General features: G+C 49.3%; 1 protein-coding gene across 1 annotated transcript; it reads right to left on the reverse strand.

The window, feature by feature from the left end:
* Positions 1–1,541: 1,541 nt before the first annotated feature.
* Positions 1,542–14,322, reverse strand: NCOA5 (nuclear receptor coactivator 5; the record flags this gene model as incomplete). The annotated part of the gene is made up of 9 exons (XM_079543462.1): positions 14,142–14,322; positions 13,472–13,579; positions 9,632–9,698; positions 5,903–6,289; positions 5,596–5,711; positions 5,256–5,382; positions 4,061–4,260; positions 2,599–2,928; positions 1,542–2,191 (listed from the first exon to the last, which is right to left on the reverse strand). The coding sequence occupies exons 1-9, from the start codon at positions 14,302–14,304 to the stop codon at positions 1,542–1,544; spliced, it is 2,148 nt and encodes a 715-aa protein (XP_079399588.1). The 5' UTR covers positions 14,305–14,322.
* Positions 14,323–16,708: the final 2,386 nt, after the last annotated feature.

The raw sequence follows: 16,708 nt of genomic DNA on the forward strand, positions 1-16,708 counted from the left end.
CCTGAGGAGTACTTTAAAACCAAAACACGATGAACTGACACAGACCAAAATGCTCTCCCAGAAGGGCACAGTATGGTTTGCATCCAGCACTGGGCAATGTCTGAAGCACTTACCTGGAAGAGAGCAGCAGCAAACGCAGCAGAATAAGCAAAGCAGTGGAATAACACATTCCAGCAGTACTCAAACCGTCAAGCATAAAAAATGCAACAAAAATGTTTTTCCTGCCTTTTTATTAAAAAGTAACGTCCTTTCGTTAACAGCACAGAGAGAAAAATGCTACAACACAAACCACCTCGGACAAGAAAATCCTCTGCTCCAAGAACATTGCTCTCCCAGCATCTTTTGGTTCTGCAGGAAGCCTACAGACTCCAAGAAGGCTGTGCAAAGAAGGACCGCATGGTTAGAGAAGTTTTGTTTTCTGGTATCAAAGTATGTTACTGGTTAAAAACACGGTGAAGTATCACTGCCTGATCCACTCAACTGCCCGCTGCAGCTACCAAAGTGTTGAAAGAACATATAAAATTATAGTATTGCATGTTGGCACTGCCTCCCCCCCCGAGATAGACAAAACACCAACCGAGATGAAGTGTCAGAGAGCAGACATCGACCACCTGGGAACTGGCTGCATTCAGGTCCAGCAGCACATCAGCGTGGCTGTGGCTGAGCTGCTGGGCAACGTAACCAGCTGCCCCAAAGCAAGATTAGAAGGAAATTTATACATAGAATTTAATAGACTGATCTTAAAATTGATTACTTGGGTGCAGGATTGATTTTGTTTTGTTTTGTTTTATCAGTAGACCATTTAAAGTCTCTGCCTCGGCTGGAAGATCTCCCCATTTCAGATCCCCCATTGCAGTCAGAACAAAACTGTCAGCTCCCATACGCCAGGCAAGGTGAGGTGCTTCTGCCAGCCTCGCTGTGCCATGACAGGACAGCCCAGCTGCAGGACTGCACAGCACCGCCTGGCTTATAGAACAGCAGGCAGCCACTCGCCACGTGAGGTCAGCTGCCAGAGCTACCTCTGCATTTCCTCTTAGATGGCACTGAAAGAAAAAGAAATAAAAGAGAAAAGCAAAGAAACAGTGACCATTCCAAAAACCTGCAACCCCATGAAGGCCCAGGCAGGTATTGCTCTTCTCAGTCTCGTGTCATTTTCCCAAAAATGGGCCCAAATCTATACTGAGACCGGAAAGCACCACAGTGTGAAGGTGCACCCATTCACAGGAGTGAGGAAAATGCAGGGCTGCCATTGCAGCAACTCCTGGGCTTGGACAGAACAAGTGAATACCCAAAGTGGCTCTCTGCAGATCCTGCCACTGAGAAAACAGAAGAGACTTCTCCAAACACTGCTATCCAGACCAAGGTGAGGAAGGGCAGCACTATAACACTCAGCAGCAATGCCACTGGGAGTACACTCTCAACCAAGTGGAGAGGACATGCATATCCAGGGGCATTTGTCCCACGTCAGGGACAGGAGACTCTTTAAACAGCTAGAAATATGGAATGACAAAGGGTAGGGAAAAGGGTCTGACAGCTCAGCTTTAATAGTGTCGCTGGTAGGAACCCATGGGTTGCTGGGTGGAGGACCCCGCTCGCCCCTGGGCCACTGTTTGACTGACTAGGTGGGAGAGTGCAGGACCGCTCTGGATCAGGGTGTCCAAGGCTTTCTGTACACTAGGGTTGTCAAAGTTGATACCAGACGATACTGGCCTTTGGGCAGGAACGGCGCCAGGCGCAGGGAGACGATTCTGGTGCTGACCGTAAAGCGACTGAGCTGGTGGAGGAGCTCCAGGTCTTGGACCTGCATTTCTGGAAGGGCCTTGGAGAGAAGGAAGCTGAGTGTTTGGAGTTTGCAACCTCTGCTGGGCCGGGTTTAAATTTCCAGCACTCATCTGTGCCGATCGGGCCTGATTGCTGGTCATGTTAGTGAAGTTCTGGCTGGGAGTGCCACCCGACGTGCCCACAGTGGGTGCAGAACTGCTGTTTGCCACAGCTGCTGCTGCCGCCCCACTGTTGAAGAGACTGAGGATTTTTGCCTGGAGCTCCTGCTGAGGATTAGCAGAGGATGCTGGAACAGAAGGAGCAGAAACCAGAGGCTGTGAACCCTGATGAGTCTGAGAGCTTGGAAGGCTGGACTGACTGCCCAGAGACGGTGCTGAAGGTGCTCCCAGAGATGGTCTCGACATGGGTGCTGGGGAAGAAAAGGAAGGGAGTTAAAGCTCTGCAGAGGTCCTTGAAGAGACACCTAAAGGAAACTGGTGAGATAGCTAAGGACACAGACCTCAGGAAATAGCCACCCTCTAATCAGAAATGCTGCACAGCTCTGGGGAACCCAAACCACTCGACAGAACTGTTGCCCTTTGTGGAGCTGCCAAGCCAGTTAGGGAGCATTGTGGTTTCCCTGAGAGAATCCCATGTAAAGCTTCTGTCACGTGAAGACCAGAATAGTCTCAGGACTCCTGGACATACATCCATCTCCATAAAAAAGGCACTCTGTAAGGATGTCACAACACTAGGACTCCTCTACAACCCCAGTTTTGACATTCTGTCCCACAGAACCATACGACTGCTAGTGCCGTTCAGGGCTGAGATACTCACCCTGCAGAGAATCAGTGCTCCCCCTCAGTAACCTTTCCTTCCGGTCCCTCAAGTAATTAATTACTTTATCAGTCTCCTCAGCAGTTAGATACCGATTGTCTGCCAGAAGGTTCAATAGAGTCTGAATGCCCGGAGGGTGGGGGTGGCCCCCCCTGGCCCCCTCCTCCATGGGGGGCGGGCGCTCTCTCTCCTGCAGAACGGCCTCATCTGCCATCTTGGCAGCCTGCCGGGCGATCTCCTCACGCTCCTTCTCCCGTGACTCTGTTTTGTAGCGCTCGTAATTCCTGGCCACCAGCACCATGGCATCAGCCTGGGGCATGTTACGGTGTTCTGCACGAGGGAAAGAAACACTGTGAGCAAACCAAAGCGGCGTTAGCTGGAGGCGCCTCGCCTCACTCACACCAGCACGTCTCGTTCAGCAGGCAGCACCTCCAGGGATTGTAAGCACAGACGTGGGAAGCTCCCTTGGCACACGGCAAGAGTTCCATTTCCTAAGCCAACAGGAGTCTCACAGCTATCACCCAGCAAGGCCAACCCTTCCTTTCTCAGCCGAGAGCTCCTAGAAGGTTTCATACCAGCCTAGAAGGGCCGCCCGTGCCTCTCATTCAAATAAAAAGAGAAACAGCTCCCTCTACCTTCCACACAAATTCTCTGTGCTCTGAGAAGAGAGAGTTCCAGCTGTTCAACCTGATGAGCCCATGGACAGGCTCCAGAATTGCACTCTCAAGGCACATCTCATCTCTGGTTCCCAGAGCAGCACAGTCACGGGGATATGCTAAAGATCAAGTGAAGAATATTTAATGCCTAGAAAAGATCTGTGCACGAATCAGTTGCCAGAGTTCTGACCAGATCTGACACACTGCTTGCTGCAGTGAAGGAGAAACCTTGGCAGGGGAACAGATGTCGAACTAAAGCAGTTAAGAACTAAACCAAAAGGCAGTAGAAAGCCCACTGAAAGTGTGCTTGAGCTGCATGCCTACTGGAATTGAGGGAAACACCCCACCACAGCCGCATCAGGTGCTAAAAGAAACCAGCTTCTTCAGTCAATAAGCACACAAAAAGCAATGAGCATGCATTCAGGTACCACAGACAAACCTGACAAAGCATTACTTGAGAATACAATAAGAGAGAAGTAACTTTTGAAAGCCTAGCTGCAGCCAAAAATCTACCTCAGTGAACAATGCATAAACAGGCCTATGATCACAGCCATAAGACTGGCTTGCCTGCACAACCCTCTGACAGGATTCTCTCCTGGTAGAAATTAAACAGTCCTTCTGACAATCAGGTATTGCAGAATTTTGCAAATCATGAGGTTCACATTTATGACACGCCATTAACTCGTACATTAGACCTGTAAGTCACAGCACAGAAGAACAACTACTGGAGAAAACCTATTCTAGAGCAGTGCTTCATGCTGTTTGGTGCGACTGCAAACCTATGCAATCCGCTAAGCCCTCAGTACCTTGTGGGGTGCCAAACATGATGTTAACAGTGCAAGAACGGTGAACTTGATGCTGCTGAGTGATGACAATAGCAAAAGGAGATCCTCCTCTGCTCACATCGTCCAGGGCTTGAGTCAGTGACATCTCTGTGTTGAGGAAGATCAGGTCCACCACCATGCCCAGATCCCGCACCTTCCGCCCCACCGACTCCGCGTACTCCCTGCCACAAAGCAAAGCCAGCAGTTTCACAAGTCAGAAATGTACAGAAACAAACCCTTCACATTCGTGTGCTGCATCTCAGGTTTGTTTTTCCCTACCTCACTGATCCTCGCTACTTCTCAATAATTCCATTTGTAGATGAACAGACCAGTGCCATCACCACAGCACTCCCTGCACTGTGCCAGGTGCAGCAGTAACCCCTTGCTCCCAACACTCTGCTTGCTCTCCAAACCACAGAACACACCAGCATTTTTGACACAAGCCTATTTGACTCCTAAAATTGCTTTCAGCCCTTTTGCTTCCAGCAAAAGCAAGCATATGTTTCTACTGGCACTGCATTTTTATTCCTATATTAACAGTTTCACGTTTAATGCAATAAGAAGGTTTGAGCGTTCAGACTGCTGCATGAGATTTTCCTTGTTAATTACATACATGCTTTTGATATTGTTCACGACTACTGCCAGCAGTGATTTTATGTCTTGCACATTGTATTAACAGTACTGAGCAGTATCTGACAGCAATCTAGATCAGATAACCACTGACTGAACGGAGCTGAAGCAGTCAAATTTTAGCTCCTTTCAATCTGATGGGAGCTCTGAAATGGACAACCCTGTGACTCCACATCGACATCTCTGTGCTATCTGCTGATTGCACACGTTAACAAGTTCTGTTATTCATGGGCTGAATGATACGAGTACAGGCTGCTATAGCTTGATATGACAGCAGGGTTATACAAAGAGAATGTAAAGTTTTGGGAGAAGACATGCTGTAAGCTGACAAGAAGGCAATGTAAGTAAAGTGCAAGATATAACAATATTTCTCCTCCTCTTCAACCACTCAGCATTCCTAGAACAGCAACAGAGGCTGTGGTTTTCTGAAGGCTCTAAAGCCACTCTTCTCAAGGAAAACCGTATGAAAAACAGCTTCAAGGCATGACTAAGCTTAATTCCATCTACCACCACTCGACAACAAATGCAGTCATAACTACTTTCTTACTTTGTCTGCTTATTCACCACTATCACAGAACAATCAACGGGTCTCTCAGCATCAAAGCGCCTCTTGATTTCCTCGTAGTACTGACGGTACAGCTCCTCTCGGCGGCGCTCCTCACGCTTCAGACGGTCTGAAACCAAGCCACAGAAAGACAGAACAAACAAGGCTCTTTGGATCTGCTCGGAGCAGCGCGGTGCACACAGCTGTGCTCAGTCCCCAAGCCACCTAGTGGCACAGAAGGCAGTGCTGTGGACACGTCCATCCTTAGCACTGCAGGTATCTACATCCTCCCAGAGGAGAACGCGGTTCTGCCTACCAAGCCACCAGTCTCCAAGGCACTGACCTTCTGAATTCACTGGCGCTCTGTCAAAATGCTCTTTGTAGCGGTCGTAGTAGGAGTCGTCCTTCCGCCGATAGTAGTCATCCACGCGCAGGTAGCGCTCGTAAGGCTCGTCTCGTCTGCAACATGGACACAAGCAGCACTGGTTCCCATGCTCCAATGTGCCGCACGCAAACCTTCCTCAAATTTCATTACCGAGGCAGCCAGCTGCTCCCCTCGACCAGAGCAATTTTCCTACGTTAAAGGACTAGCGCCACCCAAACCGATGTAACCACAAGGCAAGAATGCTACGAAAACACGTGGGCATTACCTGTACAAAGGGTCCCGAGGGTCTCTCATATCCCGCGGATCCCTCACGTCCCGCGGGTCCCTCATGTCTCTCGGATTCCTCACGTCCCGTGGGTCCCTGTATCGATCGTACAGCGGCTCCCGTGGGTCACGAAAATCTCTGACGTCGCGAGGGTCCCGCAAGTCCCTTGGATCTCTGATATCCCGGGGGTCTCGAAGGTCTCGCAGGTCGCGGGGGTCTCTGTGGTCTCTGGCATCGCGAATGTCTCTGGCTCGAATATCTCGAGTGTCTCTGGAATCTCGCCCGTTTCTACCATCCCTGCCATCTCTGGGGTCTCTCCGTGGGCTCCCCCGCAGAGGGGAGCGATCGCGTCTGTTATCGCGGCCATCCCCATAGGCATAGGGCTCTCTGAGGAAACACCAGGGCAACTGTTAGACTGCTGCCCACACAGCTTACCCCGCGTCTCTTACCTGAGATACCAAAGCGAACCTTCTCTCGGCAACCGAATCCTCCCTCTGATCCCATAACAAGAATTGCCCCAAAACACAGTTCTCAAAGCAAACACATTCGGAGAAGATCTTAATTACAACATTTATCTCAGTTAAACGACTCTGAGAAAGCTCCCTACTGGAGCATCACTAAAACTGTAGAACACCTGTGGAAGGAGTGAACAGGCACTTCAGAAACCACCATTTCAAGGCCTCCGGCCTCCACCGTCAGCTATGGATCATCTATCAAACGTGCACTTGCAAATTCCTTGAGAAAGTGTAAGGTGCTGCATCCTGCGACCCAGAAATATGGGACAGCTAGGAGCATTCAAGGATCCGTTAAATTCACAAGTCACTGACAGCAGAACCCTGAAATAATTTGTTACTGGCACATGATTCAAAAAGAGCTGGCTGGGAGCAGCGACACACAGGCTCTGTGCTGTGCTTGGCTCTGAGCTGTGAGCAGAAACAACGAGCTAACGACGTGTCCCCACAGGGAACGGCAGATCCTGGAGAAAGTCAGTCTTATGATGCCCCCTGTTAAAAGGGTACCAAACCCAGCCAACACACCATCATCATCGAGAGCAGGATTCTCTGTCACATCTGAATGATCCATCTCATTCAGACTCTGTACCACGCCGTCTTCAGAGGAGAGGGCGATGTTCCAGGCTTCATCTTTCCCATAGCAGTAGGTTTTTCTCCAGGCCATAATTTGTTTTCCAAAGAAAACACAGCTTTTAGTCTAAACCAAACCTAATCAAATCTTGCAGAGAAACTACTGAGCTTCACATGCTTGGAATGGTCTTTCCGCATGATACTGGCAACCACAGGGAAAGGAAAAAAAAAGCTTTTTCAAGTCTGTTTCGTAAATAGAAAGTCTTCTATCAGACTCATCTAGATTATGAAAGATGAGCAGAATATAAATCCACTTCCACTACACTGCATTGACTGTGTAGTCAGTTGGAGAAGACAGCAGGAGCAACAAGTCAGATGCACTCACATTTCAGTATGAGGCAGAGCAGACAGTAATGAGAAGGACGTGCAGAGCCAAGTGCAGACTTTGGTAGCTTATACACCCAGCTGTTTGGAGAGATACACAGCATTGTCGACATTCTGAATTTCATATACAGAACAAATACTGGGACATACTACTGTGATGCCGCCGAAAGCACATCAAGCCTTTTCCCCTTATAGAAACATCGTGCTCAGAAAAAAGCAAGTGCATTCTCCTTCACTCTCTTGGGCACACAAATCCACTTTTTGTTTGAGATCTGTACAAAACCACAGCCCAGAGGAGATGTATGTTGTCTTCCCCTACCCCCTCCTCCCCCATCCTGCAATGAGCGACAGCAGAAGCTCAGGGAAAACTTGGGCTTTGCTCTGATGGACACTGAGTACCTGACCTTTCTGTAGTTGTAAGACTACGTAGCAAAACAGCCAGATGCAGTGTAATTGTTTTGCAATATGACATTTATTCCATCTGGGGTGGGGGTGACCGGAAGAGGCCACGTTATCTGCAGAGACGAAGCTCCAGAGCAAACAGTGCACAACTGCAGCTTAACTACAGACGTGGCAGCGGGCTGGGTCCCTCTGCTTACTGACCTGCTGCCAGCAGAGGCATGCAGGCACAGCAGCCTCCTGCCTCCACCACCACAGCCCACCTCCTGCAGTGCCCACACCACTGCCCAGGCCTGCAGCAGGGCTCAGAAACCCACGGCCCACGGCTGCTGTTCACGCACCTGCAGTGCGGTGCAGAGTCCGGTCTCTGCTGCCTTGCTCGTGACTCAGTGCCTGCATCCTTATCATGGTCTGTGCCTCTGCTGCTGCTTGGAACCAAGCGCCAGCAGTACGGGAGGGCCAGGGCATCCACAGCACCAGCCAAGTCCTGTGCCTGTGGCAGTGCCCCTATGCCTTTAGCAGCCACGGTGGTGGTCCAGACCCAGTGCTCACGTGCCTTCAGTGCTCCTTAGGGGCACAGACTCGTGTGCATGCAGGATCACACAGATCCCAATGCCCACAGCACTGGTGCCTGCCACACATCTTCTGCAGCGTGACCTGAGGTCCAACATCCGTGGCATTGGCACCTACTTCTCACACTTGCAGCACTACCTGGGTACCTTCGTCATCAAATGCTGCAGCATCACCAAGGCCAAAGGTCTGTCACCAGCACCTGAGGCATTCTTGTGGTTCTCATGCCACTGCCAAGCACATCTGACAGTACCCAGGCCCACGGCTTGCTCATCCATAACTTAACACCTGGCCTCGTGCATGAAGCATTTCCTGGGCCTGCTGTCCATGCACTTGGCCCTATGCAGGAGAAATGCAGCACATACAAAACATCAAGGATTGCAGATGCTCCTTCTCTGAGTTTTGGTGGTAGATGTCACAAGTCACACTTTCTTCCCCATTTGCTTTTACTTTTTTTTTTTTTTAATCAGGTCAAGCTAGTAGAACACACTGGGCATGTGAGAGCTTGATTATTTTCAAATCCAGATGCAACACTCCTTTGGGTGCAAAGCTTTATACTATAACTGGAAGAAATGCACACCTTATACCAAACGGTGGCCACAGCATGTCTTCAAGCACTCCCTGGCAGTGCTACCAAAAAGAAGGTCTTCATCCACATGCCTGTGACTTCATATGCAGAGGGGTGTGCGGGAGCTTTATTCCCATCCAGGGCTGGGAAGCCAGAGGAGGCAGGCAGAAGCACCCTCTGGGTGTAACTGCAGAGACGAGGGCTGGTTCTGCACACTGACAGTGAAGTACACACACAGATGGGACAGTGCAATATTGAGACACGTACACTGCCTTGCACTTTACTTGCATGCACTTCTCCAGTCTCATTTCAGTACTGGAAGCTTTTGGTATCAGAAGAGGCAAGATCCCGAAGCTCTCTCCACTGAGAAGACCGCAGCCCCTCGGTTGTGGCTCACACATGTGCATCACATTCTGATGCTCGAGCCAGGAGCAAACAGCAAGTTAGTTCTTCCTCACAAGTCTCTTACAACCTGTGCTGCAAAACGTAACACTTAGTTGCAGTGACAGCAGCAAACACGAGGTTTCCCTCGTGCCTCCTGAGGTGCCAGCGCCAGAAGGGCTCTTAGAAGGTGGAGCAGCCACATCCCAGCTGTCTCACTCGAGATTCCATTTGAGTGGGGAGGTGGCAGTAGGGAAGAGAGACAGACATTTAGCACAGGCAGCCGGGCTCGTGCCCCAGAAGCCTGACCTTCCTAGCATAACTCACTGCTTCCAGGTACTTTACCTTCGTGCCGGGCTGGACCTTGATGAAGCCTTATTCATATTTCTTCTTTCCGCTGCTTTATTAATATCTGTAAAGAATAATCAACCCATCTGTTCAATGCTATGGAACAAAAAAAAGATCATCAGCACAATTCAAACGAAAGCAACTTAAGCTTAACAACATCCAGATGGTGCAAGAAAATTCATTCAGCAAAGAGACATTGTCACTTTGACAGGTTTTTTTATTAAGTTTAGATAGTACAATGCAGGGAAATTGTCATGGACTTCTCTGATTTCAAAATAGGGTGGACAGCTCAAGTGAAGTTCTACCGCTTTAAGTTCAGGTCTACATCCAGACTCCTCATTCCATAAGAGGACCTCTTTCTTCTGCAGTCTATGAGCAAACAGATTACAACTCATGGACTCTAGGAGAAAAAGCAGAGTCTGAAGACCTCTGAGAAAGGAAGCTGGTGCCCAACAGTCTTAAATTCACAGCCAGACCTGTTCAGCAGAAATGCTGCTACCCTTGTAGCTAGTAAACGTGAAGGCTCTCAAATGGCACATGCAACTGCCTTCTGAGGGACTGCTGCAGCATTTCACTGTGCAGCTTCCTGCAGGAGGAAGCAGGATGCAAGGAGCCTGAAGCACGAGCTCCTCGTGAAGTCAACACGGTGCACCCGAGCACCACTGCTACTGAATGCAGAGAGAAGCAACAGATCAGACATTTGAAAGCTGGTTGGCTTCTGAGCATCTCCAAAAAACACCATGAAGTGAAATACTGAAGTAAGAGAGCTGAAGAAACAGCGTTCTGTCCTTAAACCAAAGCGAAGCTGCCCCAAACCAGCGGGGGCCAATACCACCACACTGAGGAAACAGCCCTCTGTAACAGCTGAGTGGGGATGGAATCATGCACTAGAGGGGCAGGGACAAACAAATGATTAAGTGCTTATTCTCAGAACTTTCCAAAGAAAAAAGCAAACCTACATCCTAACAATTACAACTTTAAATCAGGTTTGTTTTTTAAACTTTGCTGACTTGCAAGAGCTTTAGAAGTAGCCACACGCACCACACAGTGCCTCGCGGGCAGGCTGAGTGTTAATGCTGGCTGCAGCTTCCCAAACTATCCTTCCAGACTTCCAGGAGGGAGATCACTTCATTTTTGCTCCAGTTGTTCTATCAGAAAGCAGAGGCACAAAAGCCGTGGGGACGCCGGGCACCCAGCAGGACAGCGCTCACCGGCCTGGAAGCACAAGGAACTGCCACCAAAGCTGAACGGTCACACATCCCACACAGCGCCGTTCACTGCAGACACCAGAACACTTTCCAGCACTTAGGGATCTTTCAGCATAACCCAAGAAGAGACACTCTCAAAGCCCTTCACTTCGTGCTATTAGCCTCTATATCTACCAGTTACGCTGCATTCCTGAAGTCACTACACTACCTTCCTTGCGTTTAACTTCGCATTTGACTTTAGTGAAAAGTATTCTTATATTTAAGCAAGACACTATCTGCATTTTCAGTTTGAGATTTTTATTGTTCTGTTTAAAATGCCATCATAGGTTTCTATGTGCGATTTTTTGCACCCAATCCCATACATTTCTTTCAAATTAAAAAGAATGATTTAGATCTGGACAAAATATTTTCACAGGAGACAGAAACGCCTCTGACAGGGATCCTCCTCTCACACAAAGTGATTTCATAACATTTTATTTCATGCCAACAGTCTGTACAGATGAAGAACTTGAACTCTGACAGAACTTCTGAGGGGGAAAAAAAGGGAAAATCTTCCATCTTGCAGGAGCTGGAGGTGACAGAGCCGCTGCAACCCTACAGCACAGCCCTCTGAGCAAGCACAGGTGCCAAGGCTCTTCAGCTGCACTCCTACCTCAAGTCAAGCAGCACATTGACCAGAGTTCATCTTTTGGCAAAGCGTCCAATTCTGATCAAAGAATCTCCACAGCACACAAACCACCAAAGATCCGATAAATTATTCCAATTATCATTTATTTTGCAGTTTAAAAGAACTATTTATTTCCATTTACGGACTTGTCGTATCTCCATCTACCAGACCACAACTCTCTTATCTCCAGGTCTGCCTGAAACACAGATCACAGCACCCTGAGCCTCTCTCTAGGGCACGTTCTTCACACTCCTCAGCCTTCAGATTCTTCTGAGGCTTCTCCAGCCTAGCATCTTCCCTTTGAACCAGGCAGACCAGAATGCAGCCTTCCAACAGCAAAACCCCACACGTACCAACCCCCCCCAGCTCCCAGACAACTGTGGTACAGGGAAGGATGACAAAGGCACTCTTGCTGGGTGCAGATCTTCACATTTGCCTTTATTAAAAGCTCAGTTCTGCCTGCATTCGGCTTCGGAAGAAGTCCACATCATTTCACCATCAGTGACTTAATCTTCATTATTTTATTCCCTCTTTTAAACCATAAAAAAAATGTGTTTTCTTTCCAAGTCACTTACAAAAACGCAGCATGGCCAGGAACCAACTCTTCCAGAACACCACTCAACACACTGAGCAATTTCATCCGCGCTGCACCAAAATTCATTTCAACTCCATTTAATGCTACGTTGCTTTTAATTGCGCTAGCTTCTTAATCAAACCAAACATCTTACAAAAGCACTTTACATCAACACTGCTGCTTTCGTCCAGCAAACTCACAGTACAAGAACACGAGGTTGACAGGGCTGACGTGGACTGGGCTGTTCCCCCACCTGGCACTCGGTAAGAAGGGCTCACAGCTCACTTGCTGCTGGGGCTGCTGCCAGCTGGGCGCTCCCAGCAATGCCCCAGGAACTCCCCAAATATCCAAAGCTTGGAGGAAAACATTAAGAGCTCCAGAAGGTCTTTGTTTCACTGAATCTCAGATTTAATCTTTTTGGAGGACCAGTTTTGGTAGCTGTCATTTTTTAATTACTATTATTACTTCTTTTTTTAAAAGCTTGCTGTTGAAACTGCGTGGAAAAACACCTGACTTCTAAAAGAGCATGAAGAAACATTAACTGCAGACTGGGTGGTCTTTCCTAATTAGAAATATCATTTCCAAATAATTACATGTTAGCATGTGAGACATCTGCAGCTGTTCCTGTAACGGCTTTTGGACTGGGCAGCACCAGCCCTGATGCCTCCTTGCAGCCTCCTCCCCTCCTGTCCATTTACCACCACCTCCACCTTCAGGCTTGCACTGGTTACTTCCCCATCTTGCTATTTACTGCTCCTTTGGTTCCTTCCTACATCAAACAGCTTTTCTTTAAGTAATCATGGAAATTACATTTCTCTTGCATTTAACAGATTGGGCTCAGACTTCCAACCATTCACTTGTGTTTCAGTTTGCTGCCAGCAGATTCAGAAGGACTATTTTCATCTTTCTGAAAAGGCCTTTTTAAAGCACTTTGTATTTATAGGGCTACTCAGATTATGTCCCAGGTGCAAGAAAATCCAAGTTAAGTGTCCTTATCTAATGGGCCACTGAGTTCTGTGACCAGTTCCTCTGGATCCATCAAGATGCAGCCCAGTAATGGTTTACAAACCAATTTTAGCACTAAGCAGGTGAAGTCCCCCCCAACACTTTCCAGGGCTTACATGTTGATCAGCTATGGGTCCATTCAAACACTAACACAAAAACAAATTCAGAGTGGGACCCGGGTAGCAAGAGAAAACGCTACAGACGAATCACACAGCACTTAACAGCAAATAACTCAGAAAGAAAATACATACCTGGTAAAAGTGACTTTAGACTAATGCCAGGCAAGTTTCACATAATGATCTTTCCAGAGAGCTTTCGAAGAAAAGCACTCTGTCTACCAGAACGCATGCTAAGGTAGGAGAGCAGGGGTCAGTTTTCCTTACCTAATCTATACCCTTTATAAAGGCGGCCCTTCTCACCGTCCAGAGCGGCCTGGACATCTTCTAGACGGTCATACTGCACGAACCCATAGCCATGGTACATGCTGAGGGCTGCAAAAGTTAACAGCAGGGCAAGACCAGTTACAAGAACAGGACAGCAAGGATCCCACACCCAGGCCTCACATCACCCCAGCAGCTGGAACAAGCAAAGGGGCTCTGCCCAGAAAGGCCTAGGCAGGTTTTAGGGGAGACCCAGATCTACTGGGATCAAAACGCAGAGCTTAAGAACTCTGAAACGTATTTCTTAGACAGTTCCACAAAGACAGACCAGCTTCCTTCTGACAAGGCAGTGACCAAAAGTATCAGCCCACAAAGTGACCGAGACTTGATTAAGAGACTGCGCAGTCACTTGAAAGAGCAGATTTGCTTGATATAACATGGCACCACAGCCCCAGAGATAAAGCATGCTCGTACATACGCACTAGGCTTCAGCCATACTCAAAGAATTACTTTTTCAGAAAGTGCAGGCAGATAAAGTTATAATTAAAAGGTCACTTTTGAGGGAAAGCATTAGTCACTCCTCTCATCAGCAGCAAGCAGCATTCGACAAGCATGACAGTTATATTTCTGACTGAATCCCCAGCCACAGAGAGGCATAAGATAAAATACTAACCCCTGATTTTGCCATATTTTGAAAATATCTCTTCCATTTCTTCACGAGTCATGTGGTCTGTGGGCAAATTGCCGACAAAAAGTCTTCTCTCTAAATCCTGAGGGTTGGTGCTGTTAGTGAAGTCGCTCTGTTTGATGCTATTGCTCTTGCGTCCTCGGGCCATTTTGCTTTCGTTCCAAATCCAACTCTTCGCAAAAAAGAGAAATGGCCACGCATATAATTTCAATCCACGACATTAAAATTAAACTGGAACAAGATTAAACTTAACAGCTTTGCAGACTAGAAGCCAACCGGGTCTGTTTGACGCAAGCTTCGCTCCAGAGAAACCTTAATACAACTGACACAGAAGGCAGGAAAAAACGTGCATTGCAGCATCTGGGGTGAGCTTCCTGTAACACCAAGAGGTAGGAAGCCTGATCTACTTCATGGATGTGCTTTAGTGATTTATCTCCAAGCTAAAATAGAATTTAAACTCATTTCTTACTGAAGAAAATGCAGCTTTCTGATACACCCATTGTTTTATCTGTTTCTTCTGTTCACTGGTAAGAAGTGCTGAGATTTAAGCGGTATTTTAACACATAGAAAGGAAACACTCAACATCACACAACAGGACCCAATTATTTCTCGATGGGCTTTCAGCAAGATGTCACAGAGTACTTTTAAATGTGCTTCAGTGACCACACTTGGATCCCTTTTCCAAAGGGGAGAGCAGTTTCTCTTTCATGCCACTGCTGAGCAGCCCCACCACCACCACCTCCCACTGAAGGCGGGTCCACAGCAGGGAACATCACCACCCCCACACCCAGCTGGAGCACTCAGCAACATCCACTGCACCCACAGCTCCAGCACACCACTGGGAAGGAAACAAATCCACCCGCAGCATCCAGACCAAACCCATCAGCCCAAGCAAAAGAAAAAACCCATCCAGGATGCACCATTACAAGATGGACCTACAAGGTCGAAAACTATTTGAAGAGTGAACTGTAATCCCTCCCTGGGCATTCAGTGCAGAAATACAGGATAGGAAGGAACTCGGGGAAAAAAAATACTGTGAAGCTGAGTAAATCAACAGAAACTTCTGGTATCTGCCATGAGATGCCTCCAACCAACACAGCTTCTAATCTACATTCACTGCAATCTAAAAGCATTATCTAAATAAACACGCCAAACACCCAAAAGCTTAAAACGGTGTCACAAAAGTACTTCTACCACACTTAGCATGAGAAATGAGCATGTTCAGGATTTGAGGCATACCACTTGGATTATGATTTTTTTATTTTAAAAGACAATTGAATTTACATTTGTATCACTTGTCCTCCTTCCCACAGCTCTGCAGAAGAGGAAGGCAGAGAACATCTCCCACTGTAATGCTTTGTTTCAATATGAACTGAACCTCCAGAACAGGAAGGGGGCAGAAACACCCGAAAACCAGCAGGAAAGGTCAGCGCTTACATCTTATTCGCTTCAGTCCTCCTGTGAGTCTGCTCCCCTGCTACACACACAGCTTCACCCACCCCATCAGAAGCAGCAGCTCTCACCCCATTTCTCCTCACACAGGCATTAGATTTGGGTCCTACAATTGCAGCTGAGGGGAAAGAGACCCAACGCTCTGCCAAGGTCAGCAGGGAAGCACAGGGCAGGGAGCAGGCTGGAGTCAGACAGGGAGTCAGCACTGCAGGACGGGATGGGGACACAGCAGCCAGGTGGGCACCGTGCAGGATAGGCTCCAACAGCACAGCTCGGGCTGCTCGCAGACACCCACAGTGTGACGGGTTTTCCTTCCTGCATGGAAGTTCTTAAGGAAGATTCCCTTCTCTTTCCTCGAGGGGTGGCAGCAGGAAGGAAGCCCCAGCGTTCCGCCCGGCTGCTCGCCTTCCAAGCACGGCCCGGCACCGAGGTGTCACACAGCGCTCAGGGCCTCCAGCCGCCGCTGGGCGATCGCGGTGCTGAGGCGGGCCCCGCAGCTCACCGACCCCATAGAGTAGAACGGCGGCTCCGACACCCAGCGCCGCGATCCCGGGCACCGCAGAACGAAACGAATAAAACCCCACCGGTGGCAAACGGGCGGCGCCCGGAACCCACAGCGCACCGCGAGGCTCCGAGCCGCCCGGCCCGGCCCGGCCCTTCCCAGGCGGCCGCAGGGTCCCTCCGGCGCCGCCCGCCGCCTCCCCGCGGCCCCGAGACGGACGGAGCTCCGCGCTGCGCTACGCCTTCCTTGCGGCCCGCCGCTCACTTACCGCCTCGCCGGGCCCGCTCCGTCTCAGGCCGCCGCCCGCCAGGACAAAGGCGCCAACCGCCGCTGCCGCACGGCGCCGCCGCAAAGCGCGGAGGTGAGAGCCGCCGGAAGGGCGCTGACTCGCGCTTTACGGCGCGGTGCGGCGCGACGCACTGACGTACGGCGCGCCGCCGTGGCTGCCGGCGGATGGGGGAAGGCCTCGCGCCGAGCACGGCTCCCGGCGTGCCTCGCGGCCACCTCCGCAAAGCACCATGGGATTTGTAGTCCGTCGGGGCCGCGGCCGCGGGGCGGCGCTCTCGAAGCCCACCGCGTTCAGGCCGCCGTGCAGCGG

This window comes from Tetrao urogallus (assembly GCF_951394365.1).
Source record: "Tetrao urogallus genome assembly, chromosome: 16".
NCBI lineage: Eukaryota > Metazoa > Chordata > Aves > Galliformes > Phasianidae > Tetrao > Tetrao urogallus.